Source organism: Oncorhynchus keta, chromosome 35 (genome assembly GCF_023373465.1).
Source record: "Oncorhynchus keta strain PuntledgeMale-10-30-2019 chromosome 35, Oket_V2, whole genome shotgun sequence".
NCBI classification, from domain to species: Eukaryota; Metazoa; Chordata; class Actinopteri; order Salmoniformes; family Salmonidae; genus Oncorhynchus; species Oncorhynchus keta.
This window is the reverse complement of record NC_068455.1, coordinates 5287004-5301100: the sequence shown is the minus strand read 5'-3', so window position 1 is coordinate 5301100 and position 14097 is coordinate 5287004. Positions and strand designations below refer to the sequence as shown.

The 14097-nt window shown below is 44.0% G+C and overlaps 1 protein-coding gene across 1 annotated transcript in view; it reads left to right on the top strand.

The window, feature by feature from the left end:
* Positions 1-542: 542 nt before the first annotated feature.
* Positions 543-14097, top strand: part of LOC118375205 (RNA-binding protein 25-like) — a 54712-nt gene continuing 41157 nt past the window's right edge. The window contains 6 exon segments of the mRNA XM_052496171.1: positions 543-698; positions 1087-1202; positions 4569-4618; positions 5086-5262; positions 7697-7754; positions 13676-13836. Of these exon segments, the coding sequence (XP_052352131.1) occupies positions 1109-1202; positions 4569-4618; positions 5086-5262; positions 7697-7754; positions 13676-13836 (540 nt within the window). The 5' untranslated portion in view covers positions 543-698; positions 1087-1108.

The window sequence follows — 14097 nt, the reverse complement described above, 5'->3', positions numbered from 1 at the left end:
TTAACCTGGATGTCTGCCTTCCATAATAGTTCAAAACACAGCCTATCAGATGTCAGCCTCCACCCCATGTTTACATGTAAGTGACCATAAACGACGTGCCTTACTAGTGGCTATTCTGCCTTCCCCTAAAAATAGTTTGGTAGGCTATAGGTATAGCCTAGGGTCCTAGGCTTCTTGAAATATTACTATATTATTTGAATAGAATAACATACGCATAGTAGCTAGGTTAACATAAAAACAAACAAACAAAACAGTGCTTGTGCCGCTCTCCGTGGTGATGGCTGGGCCGGTGTCTCTGTTCATTTGATAAGGAGAGTCTATGCTGTGCGGTAGCCCCCCATAGGCAAGTACAGGCATTGGCTTACAAATGTACATCCATGGGGGTTACAAATACAGTGGTTTGTGTCTGTTATTCTGTGTTGTGTTATCTGTTTGATAACTGTTTGAGCAACAAAAAAAAAAAAAACAGGGTTATTTTGGTACAGTAATATACATATACATTTCTGTCGACCTCAAGCGTTGAAAAATATTAACACTCTTTTAAAAATAAAAAAACATATCCCATAATGCATTGCGAAAACAGCATTTTTTTTTAGCGGCATAACGTAGCTAGCAAATTAGCTATCGAAGACAGATAAAATATTGTTCATTAAAGGTTATACAAGGTTACAGTGTGTGTATACGTCGCCCGGTTTCAGGTATGTACATCCCACTCTTTTAGCAAAAGTTTATAAACGTTAGAATAGCTAGCAAGTTAGCAACATTTAGTTAGTTAGCTAGCTAGCTCTTTAGCTACATTGGTAGCTTCAGTAGCTTAACTAACGATGGGCAATAGGAAGTGTGTAATGGAAAGAGCTTATTCTATTACATTCTGTTAACTAGGCAGCCAGTTGGCCTACAACATTTAACTTCATTGGTGTAATTGTTTAATGTCAATTGTAGGTAATGTAGGCTAACCAAACACCCAGTTTAGCTGTCAACTAAGCTAGCCTAGCTAGCTATCTCCGCAGGCCAGAATGTATTCATGGGTTCCCCCATGCCATGGTAATCCTTGAACCTGTTCTTCCTTTACATTTCATTTTCCAGGTCACTGCACCCACCTCCCAAGATGTCGTACCCCCCTCACCTGAACCGCCTCCCCCAGTTGCCCCCCGGGATTTGCCCTCCCCAATTCGCGGGGTTCCCCCAGGGAGTCCCAGCAGGTGAGAAACATTTTAGTCTGAGTGATCAAACTGGAGGTAATCAGAGGCCTCTGCTACCAGAAACCTTTTCAGTTTTCTAATTATTTATTGCTATGTTGATTAAAGGCATCTGGCGTGCATTGATCTGATCTTCTGTTATATACTATTGCAATGCCTAAAGGCCAGATCAATGCCAGTGGTCTGGACAGACCATAATATTGTGACTATAATGATGAACACCAAGATTCCAAAGAAACCCCCAAGAATTGTGGCCAATATACATTAAAAAAAAAAAAAAAATGTTTTAATCATATGCAATTTCAAAATGATTTGGCTGTTGAACCCTGGGAGCTGATTTATCTAGAAGATGATTTAAATCACACGACAGAATGTTTTATTTATTTGCTCACTGTGGTAATGGACCATCATGCATCAGTAAGAAAAAGTACATCTCCATGGATTTAAAAAAAAAAATCTTTATTTAACTAGGCAAGTCAGTTAAGAACACATTCTTATTTCCAATGACGGCCCTAGGAACGGGCAGAATGACAGATTTGTCAGCTCGGGGATTTGAACTTGCAACCTTTCGGTTACTAGTCCAATGCTCTAACCACTAGGCTACCCTGCCGCCCCAAATCAAATCCAAATCAAATTTTATTTGTCACATACACATGGTTAGCAGATGTTAATGCGAGTGTAGCGAAATGCTTGTGCTTCTAGTTCCAACAATGCAGTGATAACCAACAAGTAATCTAACTAACAATTCCAAAACTACTGTCTTATACACAGTGTAAGGGGATAAAGAATATGTACATAAGGATATATGAATGAGTGATGGTACAGGGCAGCATACAGTAGATGGTATCGAGTACAGTATATACATATGAGATGAGTATGTAGACAAAGTAAACAAAGTGGCATAGTTAAAGTGGCTAGTGATACATGTATTACATAAGGATGCAGTCGATGATGTACAGTACAGTATAGTACAGTACAGTATATACGTATGCATATGAGATTAATAATGTAGGGTAAGTAACATTATATAAGGTAGCATTGTTTAAAGTGGCTAGTGATATATTTACATCATTTCCCATCAATTCCCATTATTAAAGTGGCTGGAGTTGAGTCAGTGTGTTGGCAGCAGCCACTCAATGTTAGTGGTGGCTGTTTAACAGTCTGATGGCCTTGAGATAGAAGCTGTTTTTCAGTCTCTCGGTCCCAGCTTTGATGCACCTGTACTGACCTCGCCTTCTGGATGATAGCGAGGTGAACAGGCAGTGGTTCGGGTGGTTGATGTCCTTGATAATCTTTATGGCCTTCCTGTAACATCGGGTGGTGTAGGTGTCCTGGAGGGCAGGTAGTTTGCCCCCGGTGATGCGTTGTGCAGACCTCACTACCCTCTGGAGAGCCTTACGGTTGAGGGCTGATGAGGCGTTTTCTCAAAGACATTTGGCAAAAGACTTAGCAGCCAAATCAAAGCTAAAAAGACAATTATTAAATATTATGTAATTATGCAGTTAAATGAAATTTAAAGGAGGGGGATAAAACCCCCGTTATTTTATAAAAATGCTTGTATTGATTGTAAAAAGGGTATGAAATACAGTGAAGGGCTAACTTGATACATCTATCTCATCATGCCTGTCTTGTGTGGAGGTTGACTGGAAAACTAATTTGCTGAGAGGTAATGTAAACACCAATTCTTCCAAACAAGCTATTGTCCAATGGATTGATGATCATATTATGAGCAATAAGATCTGCTCTTTTAGTCTACTGACGGTGTCAGTGGAGGAGGTGTTAAACCTATTCAAGTCATTCCCTGATGGTAAATCTACAGGTTATGATCTAATGGGACAATTATTTTACTTGGCTCTGTTGCTTCCCCAGATTGCAGCTCCACTGAAATTCCTATTTAATTGGTCACTGGAAAAGAGGCAATTTCCAAATGTTTGTCCAATCCCAAAAGACAGCAAAGAACTCATTACTCCTGCCAATGGTCGACCAATCAGTCCACGCCGTTCACTCGGTGAGATATTGGAGGGTATTGTGAGTAGGCAAATATGGGATTATATGGGGAAAATAATTATCTGATCACAGCCAATCAGAATGCTTATCGCTATTAAAAACATTCCACTGCATTGGTTGACTTGCATGATCAGAAGGATAGCTAAATATTTTTACCAGGAAAGATTCTTAAGCAAACAACACAGGCATTAATTGGGAGGTCAGGTGAATTACTGTTCTAAGGTCTGGGGGGAAAAATGGAACAGCAAGTGACATTAGGAGGTTGCAGGTTAGACAGAACAAAGCAGCACGGATTGTTTTCAGGTGGAGATATATGGTTCTTCTGTTGCAGTCATGCACAATGCACCTGGGGGGGCATTGATAATTGGAAGGGGAAAAAAACATGCTTATTTTATTTCATAACTCCATTCACAACAGTATTCCGTTGGTAAGAGACAGACATTCAGTCAATACTAGGAATAGATTGTACACCAGCTATTATTAATTTAACCTTTTTATTTAACGATTAAATTAATTAATTCAATTAAATCAATTAAGAACAAATTCTTATTTACAATGACGGCGTACACCCTGGCCAAACCCGGGCGCCTCTGGGCCAATTGTGCACCGCCCCTACGGGACTCCCAATCACGTCCGGATGTGATACAGCCTGGATGTTTGTGTTACCCAGCCAGGAAAGAGAAATAGACAAAATATCATTTATATTCTAAAGAAATGTAATAATTTATCTGAGCAAACCAGAAACTTTTTCTATGTATAAAATGCACGTAATTCTTTAGAAGTATTTGTAAAATTTGAACATCTTGGCCATGTTCTGTTATAATCTCCACCCGGCACAGCCAGAAGAGGACAGGCCACCCCACATAGCCTGGTTCCTCTAGGTTTCTTCCTAGGTTTTGGCCTTTCGAGGGAGTTTTTCCTAGCCACCGTGCTTCTACACCTGCATTGCTTGCTGTTTGGGGTTTTAGGCTGGGTTTCTGTACAGCACTTTGAGATATCAGCTGATGTACGAAGGGCTTTATAATAAATACATTTGATTTGAATCAAATTCATGTGAAGGTTATGCAGGACTATGGTAGATGAATGAACCAATCTATCTAGTCATAATATTATGTCTGCAGTTTGTAACAGTGGGTTATAGGTCAACATGTGATTTGTTGTAGTTGTTGTTGTATTATACATTGTATTTGAATGTTTAACGACTCTTAGAAGATCAGCCCAAATGAGGACTAAAAGAGATCCTAATAAAATCTAAAAAAAAACCACATCACTTTGGTGATGGTCAAGTGCAGTGGTGTATTTAGGGAGAGAACCAATGTCTTACCGCAAATTCGTCTGATGTGTCTCTGTGTCTTCTTCGAGGTACGCCCATGATTCCAGTCCACATGGGGATTATGACCTCTGCGCCCGCTGTAAGCCTCTACTGCTGCTGTTACACAAACAAAAATATATACACAGACACACACACACACACACACACACACACACACACACACACACACACACACACACACACACACACACACACACACACACACACACACACACACACACACAAATATACACACACACACACAAATATACACACACACACACAAAATACACACACACACACACACACAAATATACACACACACACACACACACAAAATACACACACACACACACACACAAATACACACACACACACACAAATAAACACACACACAAATAAACACACACACACAGACATACACACACACACACACACACACACAAATAAACACACAAATAAACACACACACAGACATACACAAAAATAAATATATACACACACACAAAAACGCACAGACACAAAACTCCCCTCTCCTAATGTGTGTGTTGTATTATTGTATTGCAGGTCATGGTTCCTACCACAGTGTCTATGGTCCAGATGCCTCCTGGCCCTAGGAAGGATCTGAACCCAGCCCGAGTCAAGGAGAACCAGGAGGGGGGCAGTGGAGACCCCACCACCACAGTGTTTGTCGGGAACATCTCAGAGAAGGCTTCAGACATGCTGGTCAGACAGCTGTTAGCGGTGAGGAAACAGGGGATTTAACCTTCTGTTTGTGTTTTATTTGTGATCTGGGTCCTCTTGCCACTGCTTGGTTCTTGGTTTCTAGGCCGGGTTACTGTAAAGCACTTTGTGACAACAGTTTATGTAAAAAAGGGCTTTTATAAAGTAGTGTTGTCCACAATTGCGATACGACAATACTCGGTTTTCCATGGCAAAAAAATAAATAAAGAATGAAGCAGACTAATTTTGAGTGTACAATTTTCAATTACAGCCAATTTTTTGTGAACTCAGTGCGGTTTCCTTAAATCAGTTTTGTGAAGTGTGAACACACTCTAAAGGAACTCAGACCCTTCAAAAGAGCCCTTGAACCCGAACTGAGATCATCTTGATAGGCGTTCTGAGTTCGGTACGCTTGAATTCCGCCATCCTGATAGTAGTTTTTATTTATTTATTTTACCACCTTTTTCACCCTAATTTCGTTGTATCCAATTATTAGTAGCTCCTATCTTGTCTCATCGCTACAACTCCCGTACTGGCTCGGGAGAGACGGAGGTTGAAAGCCATGCGTCCTCCGATACACGACCCAACCAAGCTTCTTAACACAGCGCGCATCCAACCCGGAAGCCAGCCGCACCAATGTGTCGGAGGAAACACCGTGCACCTGGCGACCTTGGTTAGCGCGCACTGTGCCCGGCCCGCCACAGGAGTCGCTGGTGCGCGATGAGACAAGGACATCCCTACCGGCCAAACCCTCCCTAACCCGGACAACGCTATGCCAACTGTGTGTCGCCCCCGCGGACCTGCCGGTCGCGGCCGGTTTCGACAGAGCCTGAGCGCGAATCCAGAGTCTCTGGTGGCACAGCTGGCGCTGCATGCAGTACAGCGCCCTTAACCACTGCGCCACCCGGGAGGCCTAATGCTGTTTTTTGGGGAGGATATTGATTGTATTGTCAACAGATACATTCCAAAAATATGTGTGGCGTTTTTGACACAATGTTGAGATGATTTATTTGCATCAGATTGATTTGTTTGTACCATAGAACAACATGATCAACAGGCTAAGAGAGCTTCATCAGCTGTTTCAGCCGTCTATTCCGTTTTTGTAGTTTGGATAGTGTGAGAAGAATAATTTATTTGGTGAGAATCACGACAGGGTACAAAATCAATGCTTGCTCTTAAAGGGACAGTAGCCCACATTTTGAGTGTACAATTTTCAATTACAGCATTATTTAATCTACCTGTATTCTTCTGCTATCTATTCTGTTTCCAGTAATATTTACATGTTAATATGATCTTCTGATTTATAATTATTATATGTCATCTTCATATTAGTTTCCAAAATGTAAGTTGGTTTATCTCGTTGTCTGATAACACGTTCTGATTTAATGGCTTGTCTTGCACTTCTGTAAAATCCCAGAGTGCATTGAGTGAATATTGGGAGGCAAAAAAATAATAATCTTGGTTTCTTTGTAACCATAGCAATGTGAATGCAAAGACGACTCTCTCTCTCACACAAAAATAGGTGAACTGGCAAAATAGTTGAATCCTTATTCAAAGGCAGTGTGAATACAACGAGAACTGAGTTCTTTTTTTTACCCAGAGTTCACTTTTAAAAGGACTGAGATCTGTTATTTTAAAGAGCCACCCAACCTGATGTATGTAAAATATTGTGTGATATACAGTGCATTAGGGAATAATATTTTTCTATTAATTATATAATATATTAATATTATTATTATATTTATTATATTAATTATATAATATATTAATATTATGATTATATTGATTATATATGATAATATACCAATAATATTATTCTATTAATTATATAATATATTATAATATACCAATATTATTATTATTATATTAATTATATATTATAATATACTAATATTATTATTATATTAATTATAATAATATACTAATAATATTATTCTATAATATTATTATTCTATTAGAATAAATGATTCTACAATGTAGAAAATAGTACAAAATAAAGAAAACCCTTTGAATGAGTGAGTAGGTGTCCAAACTTTTGATTAGTATTGTATGTAAATATGGTATTTCTGGGGGGTTTTATTCATAAATTTGCTAAAATGTCTAAAAACCTGTTTTTCGCGTCGTACATTGATATAGAAACCAATTAATTTAATCCATTTTAGAATAAGGCTGTAACTCAACAAAATGTGGAAAAAGTCAAGGGGTCTGAATACTTTCTGAAATGCTCTGGGAAGAAAAACAAATGTGCCTCAATAGAAGGCTGTGCGTTTGCTACATCGAGAGCATTCCTTGCCACGATTCTCGATTGTGTATCGTGATCCTGGTGTCGTAATAACCCTAATATAAAGTTTATAAACCAATTTGATGGAATGATATGATGGATCACGCTGACATTTTGGTTTTTTAGTCTCAGATGAGTGATTTCTCTCTGCCTGTCTTTTCCACCATCCTGTAGAAATGTGGCCTGGTCCTGAGCTGGAAGAGAGTCCAAGGGGCTTCTGGGAAACTGCAAGGTAAAAACAAAACAGGTACAACACTTCTATTATACTTTCACTCCTTTCCTTGTTATGTTGTTAACTGCCGAGCCTGTGTAGTTACCGACGAGCCTGTGTAGTTACCGACGAGCCTGTGTAGTTACCGACGAGCCTGTGTAGTTACCGCAGAGCCTGTGTAGTTACCGACGAGCCTGTGTAGTTACCGACGAGCCTGTGTAGTTACCGCAGAGCCTGTGTAGTTACCGCAGAGCCTGTGTAGTTACCGCAGAGCCTGTGTAGTTACCGCAGAGCCTGTGTAGTTACCGCCGAGCCTGTGTAGTTACCGCCGAGCCTGTGTAGTTACCGCCGAGCCTGTGTAGTTACCGCCGAGCCTGTGTAGTTACCGCCGAGCCTGTGTAGTTACCGCAGAGCCTGTGTAGTTACCGACGAGCCTGTGTAGTTACCGACGAGCCTGTGTAGTTACAGCAGAGCCTGTGTAGTTACCGACGAGCCTGTGTAGTTACCGACGAGCCTGTGTAGTTACCGCAGAGCCTGTGTAGTTACCGACGAGCCTGTGTAGTTACCGCAGAGCCTGTGTAGTTACCGCAGAGCCTGTGTAGTTACCGCAGAGCCTGTGTAGTTACCGCAGAGCCTGTGTAGTTACCGCAGAGCCTGTGTAGTTACCGCAGAGCCTGTGTAGTTACCGCAGAGCCTGTGTAGTTACCGCAGAGCCTGTGTAGTTACCGCAGAGCCTGTGTAGTTACCGCAGAGCCTGTGTAGTTACCGACGAGTCTGTGTAGTTACCGACGAGTCTGCGTAGTTACCGACGAGTCTGCGTAGTTACAGCAGAGCCTGCGTAGTTACAGCAGAGCCTGCGTAGTTACCGCAGAGCCTGCGTAGTTACCGCAGAGCCTGCGTAGTTACCGCAGAGCCTGCGTAGTTACCGCAGAGTCTGCGTAGTTACCGCAGAGCCTGCGTAGTTACAGCAGAGCCTGCGTAGTTACCGCAGAGCCTGTGTAGTTACCGCCGAGCCTGTGTAGTTACCGCCGAGCCTGTGTAGTTACCGCAGAGCCTGCGTAGTTACCGCAGAGCCTGCGTAGTTACCGCAGAGTCTGCGTAGTTACCGACGAGCCTGCGTAGTTACCGCAGAGCCTGCGTAGTTACAGCAGAGCCTGCGTAGTTACAGCAGAGCCTGCGTAGTTACCGCAGAGCCTGTGTAGTTACCGCAGAGCCTGTGTAGTTACAGCAGAGTCTGTAGTTACAGCAGAGCCTGTGTAGTTACCGACGAACCTGCGTAGTTACCGACGAACCTGTGTAGTTACCGCAGAGCCTGTGTAGTTACCGCAGAGCCTGTGTAGTTACCGCAGAGCCTGTGTAGTTACCGCAGAGCCTGTGTAGTTACCGACGAGCCTGTGTAGTTACCGCAGAGCCTGTGTAGTTACAGCAGAGCCTGTGTAGTTACCGCAGAGCCTGTGTAGTTACCGCAGAGCCTGTGTAGTTACCGCAGAGCCTGCGTAGTTACCGACGAGTCTGCGTAGTTACCGACGAGCCTGCGTAGTTACAGCAGAGCCTGCGTAGTTACAGCAGAGCCTGCGTAGTTACAGCAGAGCCTGCGTAGTTACCGCAGAGCCTGCGTAGTTACCGCAGAGCCTGCGTAGTTACCGCAGAGCCTGCGTAGTTACCGACGAGTCTGCGTAGTTACCGACGAGCATGCGTAGTTACCGCAGAGTCTGCGTAGTTACCGACGAGCATGCGTAGTTACCGCAGAGCCTGCGTAGTTACCGCAGAGCCTGCGTAGTTACCGCAGAGCCTGCGTAGTTACCGCAGAGCCTGTGTAGTTACCGCAGAGCCTGTGTAGTTACCGCAGAGCCTGTGTATTTAACCGCAGTTGAGCCTGTTATTTAACCAGGTAGGCCAGAGCCTGTGTAGTTACCGCAGAGCCTGTTATTTACCAGGTAGGCCAGTTGAGCCTGTGTAGTTACCGCAGAGCCTGTGTATTTACCAGGTAGGCCTGTGTAGTTAGGCCGTTGAGCCTGTGTAGTTACCGCCGAGCCTGTGTAGTTACAACCGAGCCTGGCCAAGATAAAGTTACAGCAACAAAAGCCACAGAGTTACCATGGAGTAAAGCCTGTGTCAGTTACCGACGAAAAGCCTGTGTAGTTGAAGATAAAGGAGGTGCCTGTGTAGTTACTGACGAGCCTGTGACTGTTACCGACGAGCCTGTGTAGTTACTCTCCCAGAGCCTGTGTAGTTACTCGCAGAGCAAGTTATTTTTATTTCACCTTTATTTAACCAGGTAGGCCAGTTGAGAACACCTTTATTTAACCAGGTAGGCCAGTTCCTCCCAGTGACTGAGAACACCTTTATTTAACCAGGTAGGCCAGTTGAGAACACCTCCCAGTTTATTTAACCAGTGTAGGCCAGTTGAGAACACCTTTACTAAAACTCTCCCTCCCAGACTTTAACCAGGTAGCTAGTTGAAAACACCTTTATTTAACCAGGACTAGGCCAGACTTGAGAACACCTTTATTTAACCAGGTAGGCCAGTTGAGAACACCTTTATTTAACCAGGTAGGCCAGTTGAGAACACCTTTATTTAACCAGGTAGGCCAGTTGAGAACACCTTTTATTTAACCAGGTAGGCCAGTTGAGAACACCTTTATTGATCCAGGTAGGCCAGTTGAGAACACCTTTATTTAACCAGGTAGGCCAGTTGAGAACAAGTTCTCATTTACAACTGCGACCCTGGCCAAGATAAAGCATAGCAGTGCAACAAAAACAACACAGAGTTACACATGGAGTAAAACAAACATACAGTCAATAATACAGGAGAAAAGTCTATATACAATGTGTGCAAATGAGGTGAAGATAAAGGAGGTGACTGTGTAAAACTCTCTCTCTCCCAGTGACTGTATAAAACGCTCTCTCTCTCCCAGTGACTGTAAAATTCTCTCTCTCTCTCCCAGTGACTGTATAAAATTCTCTCTCTCTCTCCCAGTGACTGTATAAAATTCTCTCTCTCTCCCAGTGACTGTGTAAAACTCGCTCTCTCTCTCCCAGTGACTGTATACAACTCTCTCTCCCAGTGACTGTATACAACTCTCTCTCGCAGTGACTGTATACAACTCTCTCTCTCCCTCCCAGTGACTGTATAAAACTCTCCCTCTCTCTCTCCCAGTGACTGTGTAAAACTCTCTCCCAGTGACTGTGTAAAACTCTCTCCCAGTGACTGTGTAAAACTCTCTCCCTCCCAGTGACTGTGTAAAACTCTCTCCCTCCCAGTGACTGTGTAAAACTCTCTCCCTCCCAGTGACTGTGTAAAACTCTCTCCCTCCCAGTGACTGTGTAAAACTCTCTCCCTCCCAGTGACTGTGTAAAACTCTCTCCCTCCCAGTGACTGTGTAAAACTCTCCCTCCCAGTGACTGTGTAAAACTCTCCCTCCCAGTGACTGTGTAAAACTCTCCCTCCCAGTGACTGTGTAAAACTCTCTCCTCCCAGTGACTGTGTAAAACTCTCCCTCCCAGTGACTGTGTAAAACTCTCTCCCTCCCAGTGACTGTGTAAAACTCTCTCCCTCCCAGTGACTGTGTAAAACTCTCTCCCTCCCAGTGACTGTGTAAAACTCTCTCCCTCCCAGTGACTGTGTAAAACTCTCCCTCCCAGTGACTGTGTAAAACTCTCTCCCTCCCAGTGACTGTGTAAAACTCTCTCCCTCCCAGTGACTGTGTAAAACTCTCTCCCTCCCAGTGACTGTGTAAAACTCTCTCCCTCCCAGTGACTGTGTAAAACTCTCTCCCTCCCAGTGACTGTGTAAAACTCTCTCCCTCCCAGTGACTGTGTAAAACTCTCTCCCTCCCAGTGACTGTGTAAAACTCTCTCTCTCCCAGTGACTGTGTAAAACTCTCTCTCTCCCAGTGACTGTATAAAACTCTCTCTCTCTCTCTCTCCCAGTGACTGTGTAAAACTCTCTCTCTCTCTCCCAGTGACTGTGTAAAACTCTCTCTCTCTCTCCCAGTGACTGTGTAAAACTCTCTCTCTCCCAGTGACTGTGTAAAACTCTCTCTCTCTCTCTCCACTGACTGTGTAAAACTCTCTCTCTCTCTCTCCCAGTGACTGTGTAAAACTCTCTCTCTCTCTCTCTCTCTCCCAGTGACTGTGTAAAACTCTCTCCCAGTGACTGTGTCTCTCTCCCAGTGACTGTGTAAAACTCTCTCTCTCCCAGTGACTGTGTAAAACTCTCTCCCAGTGACTGTGTAAAACTCTCTCTCCCAGTGACTGTATAAAACTCTCTCTCCCAGTGACTGTGTAAAACTCTCTCCCTCCCAGTGACTGTGTAAAACTCTCTCCCTCCCAGTGACTGTGTAAAACTCTCTCCCTCCCAGTGACTGTGTAAAACTCTCTCCCTCCCAGTGACTGTGTAAAACTCTCTCCCTCCCAGTGACTGTGTAAAACTCTCTCCCTCCCAGTGACTAAAACTCTCCCTCCCAGTGACTGTGTAAAACTCTCTCCCTCCCAGTGACTGTAAAACTCTCCCAGTGACTGTGTAAAACTCTCTCTCTCCCAGTGACTGTATAAAACTCTCTCTCTCTCTCTCTCCCTCTCTCTCTCTCTCTCCCAGTGACTGTGTAAAACTCTCTCTCTCTCTCCCAGTGACTGTGTAAAACTCTCTCTCTCTCTCTCTCTCTCTCAGTGACTCTCTCTCTCTCTCTCTCTCTCTCCCAGTGACTGTATAAAACTCTCTCTCTCTCTCTCTCTCTCTCTCCCAGTGACTGTATAAAACTCTCTCCCAGTGACTGTGTAAAACTCTCTCTCTCTCTCCCAGTGACTGTGTAAAACTCTCTCTCTCCCAGTGACTCTCTCTCTCCCAGTGACTGTATAAAACTCTCTCTCTCCAGTGACTGTCTAAAACTCTCTCTCCCAGTGACTGTGTAAAACTCTCCCTCCCAGTGACTGTGTAAAACTCTCTCCTCCCAGTGACTGTGTAAAAAGTGACTGTAAAACTCTCTCCCTCCCAGTGACTGTGTAAAACTCTCTCCCTCCCAGTGACTGTGTAAAACTCTCTCTCCCAGTGACCCTCCCAGTGACTGTGTAAAACTCTCCCTCCCAGTGACTGTGTAAAACTCTCTCCCAGTGACTGTGTAAAACTCTCTCCCTCCCAGTGACTGTATAAAACTCTCTCTCTCTCTCTCTCTCTCCCAGTGACTGTGTAAAACTCTCTCTCCCAGTGACTGTGTAAAACTCTCTCTCCCAGTGACTGTGTAAAACTCTCTCTCCCAGTGACTGTGTAAAACTCTCTCTCCCAGTGACTGTGTAAAACTCTCTCCCAGTGACTGTGTAAAACTCTCTCCCAGTGACTGTGTAAAACTCTCTCTCTCCCAGTGACTGTATAAAAACTCTCCCAGTGACTGTGTAAAACTCTCTCTCTCCCAGTGACTGTGTAAAACTCTCTCTCCCAGTGACTGTAAAACTCTCTCCCTCCCAGTGACTGTGTAAACTCTCTCTCTCCCAGTGACTGTGTAAAACTCTCTCCCTCCCAGTGACTAAAACTCCTCCCAGTGACTGTGTAAAACTCTCTCTCCCAGTGACTGTGTAAAACTCTCTCCCTCCCAGTGACTGTGTAAAACTCTCTCCCTCCCAGTGACTGTGTAAAACTCTCTCCCTCCCAGTGACTGTGTAAACTCTCTCCCTCCCTCTCCCTCCCAGTGACTGTGTAAAACTCTCTCCCTCCCAGTGACTGTGTAAAACTCTCCCTCCCAGTGACTGTGTAAAACTCTCTCCCTCCCAGTGACTGTGTAAAACTCTCTCCCTCCCAGTGACTGTGTAAAACTCTCTCCCTCCCAGTGACTGTGTAAAACTCTCTCCCTCCCAGTGACTGTGTAAAACTCTCTCCCTCCCAGTGACTGTGTAAAACTCTCTCCCTCCCAGTGACTGTGTAAAACTCTCTCTCTCTCTCTCTGTAGCATTTGGTTTCTGTGAGTACAAGGAGCCAGAGTCCACCCTGCGTTCCCTTCGTCTGCTACATGAGCTGTTGCTGGGAGACAAGAAGCTGCTGGTTAAGGTGGATGCTAAGACCAAGGCCCAGCTTGAAGAATGGAAGGCTAGGAAGAGGAACGCCAACGGGGTACACACACACACACACACACACACACACACACACACACACACACACACACACACACACACACACACACACACACACACACACACACACACACACACACACACACACCCTGTCTACCATGAGAGGGTAATGGAGGAGAGCAGACTGGGTTCAGAAAATATAATTTGCACCTCTCTCCTAGCAGTGAGCATTTCATTACCAACATTTAGTCTCTCGGGTCTTTTATGGGGTCTGGGACGATACCGGTATCACGATAGAACA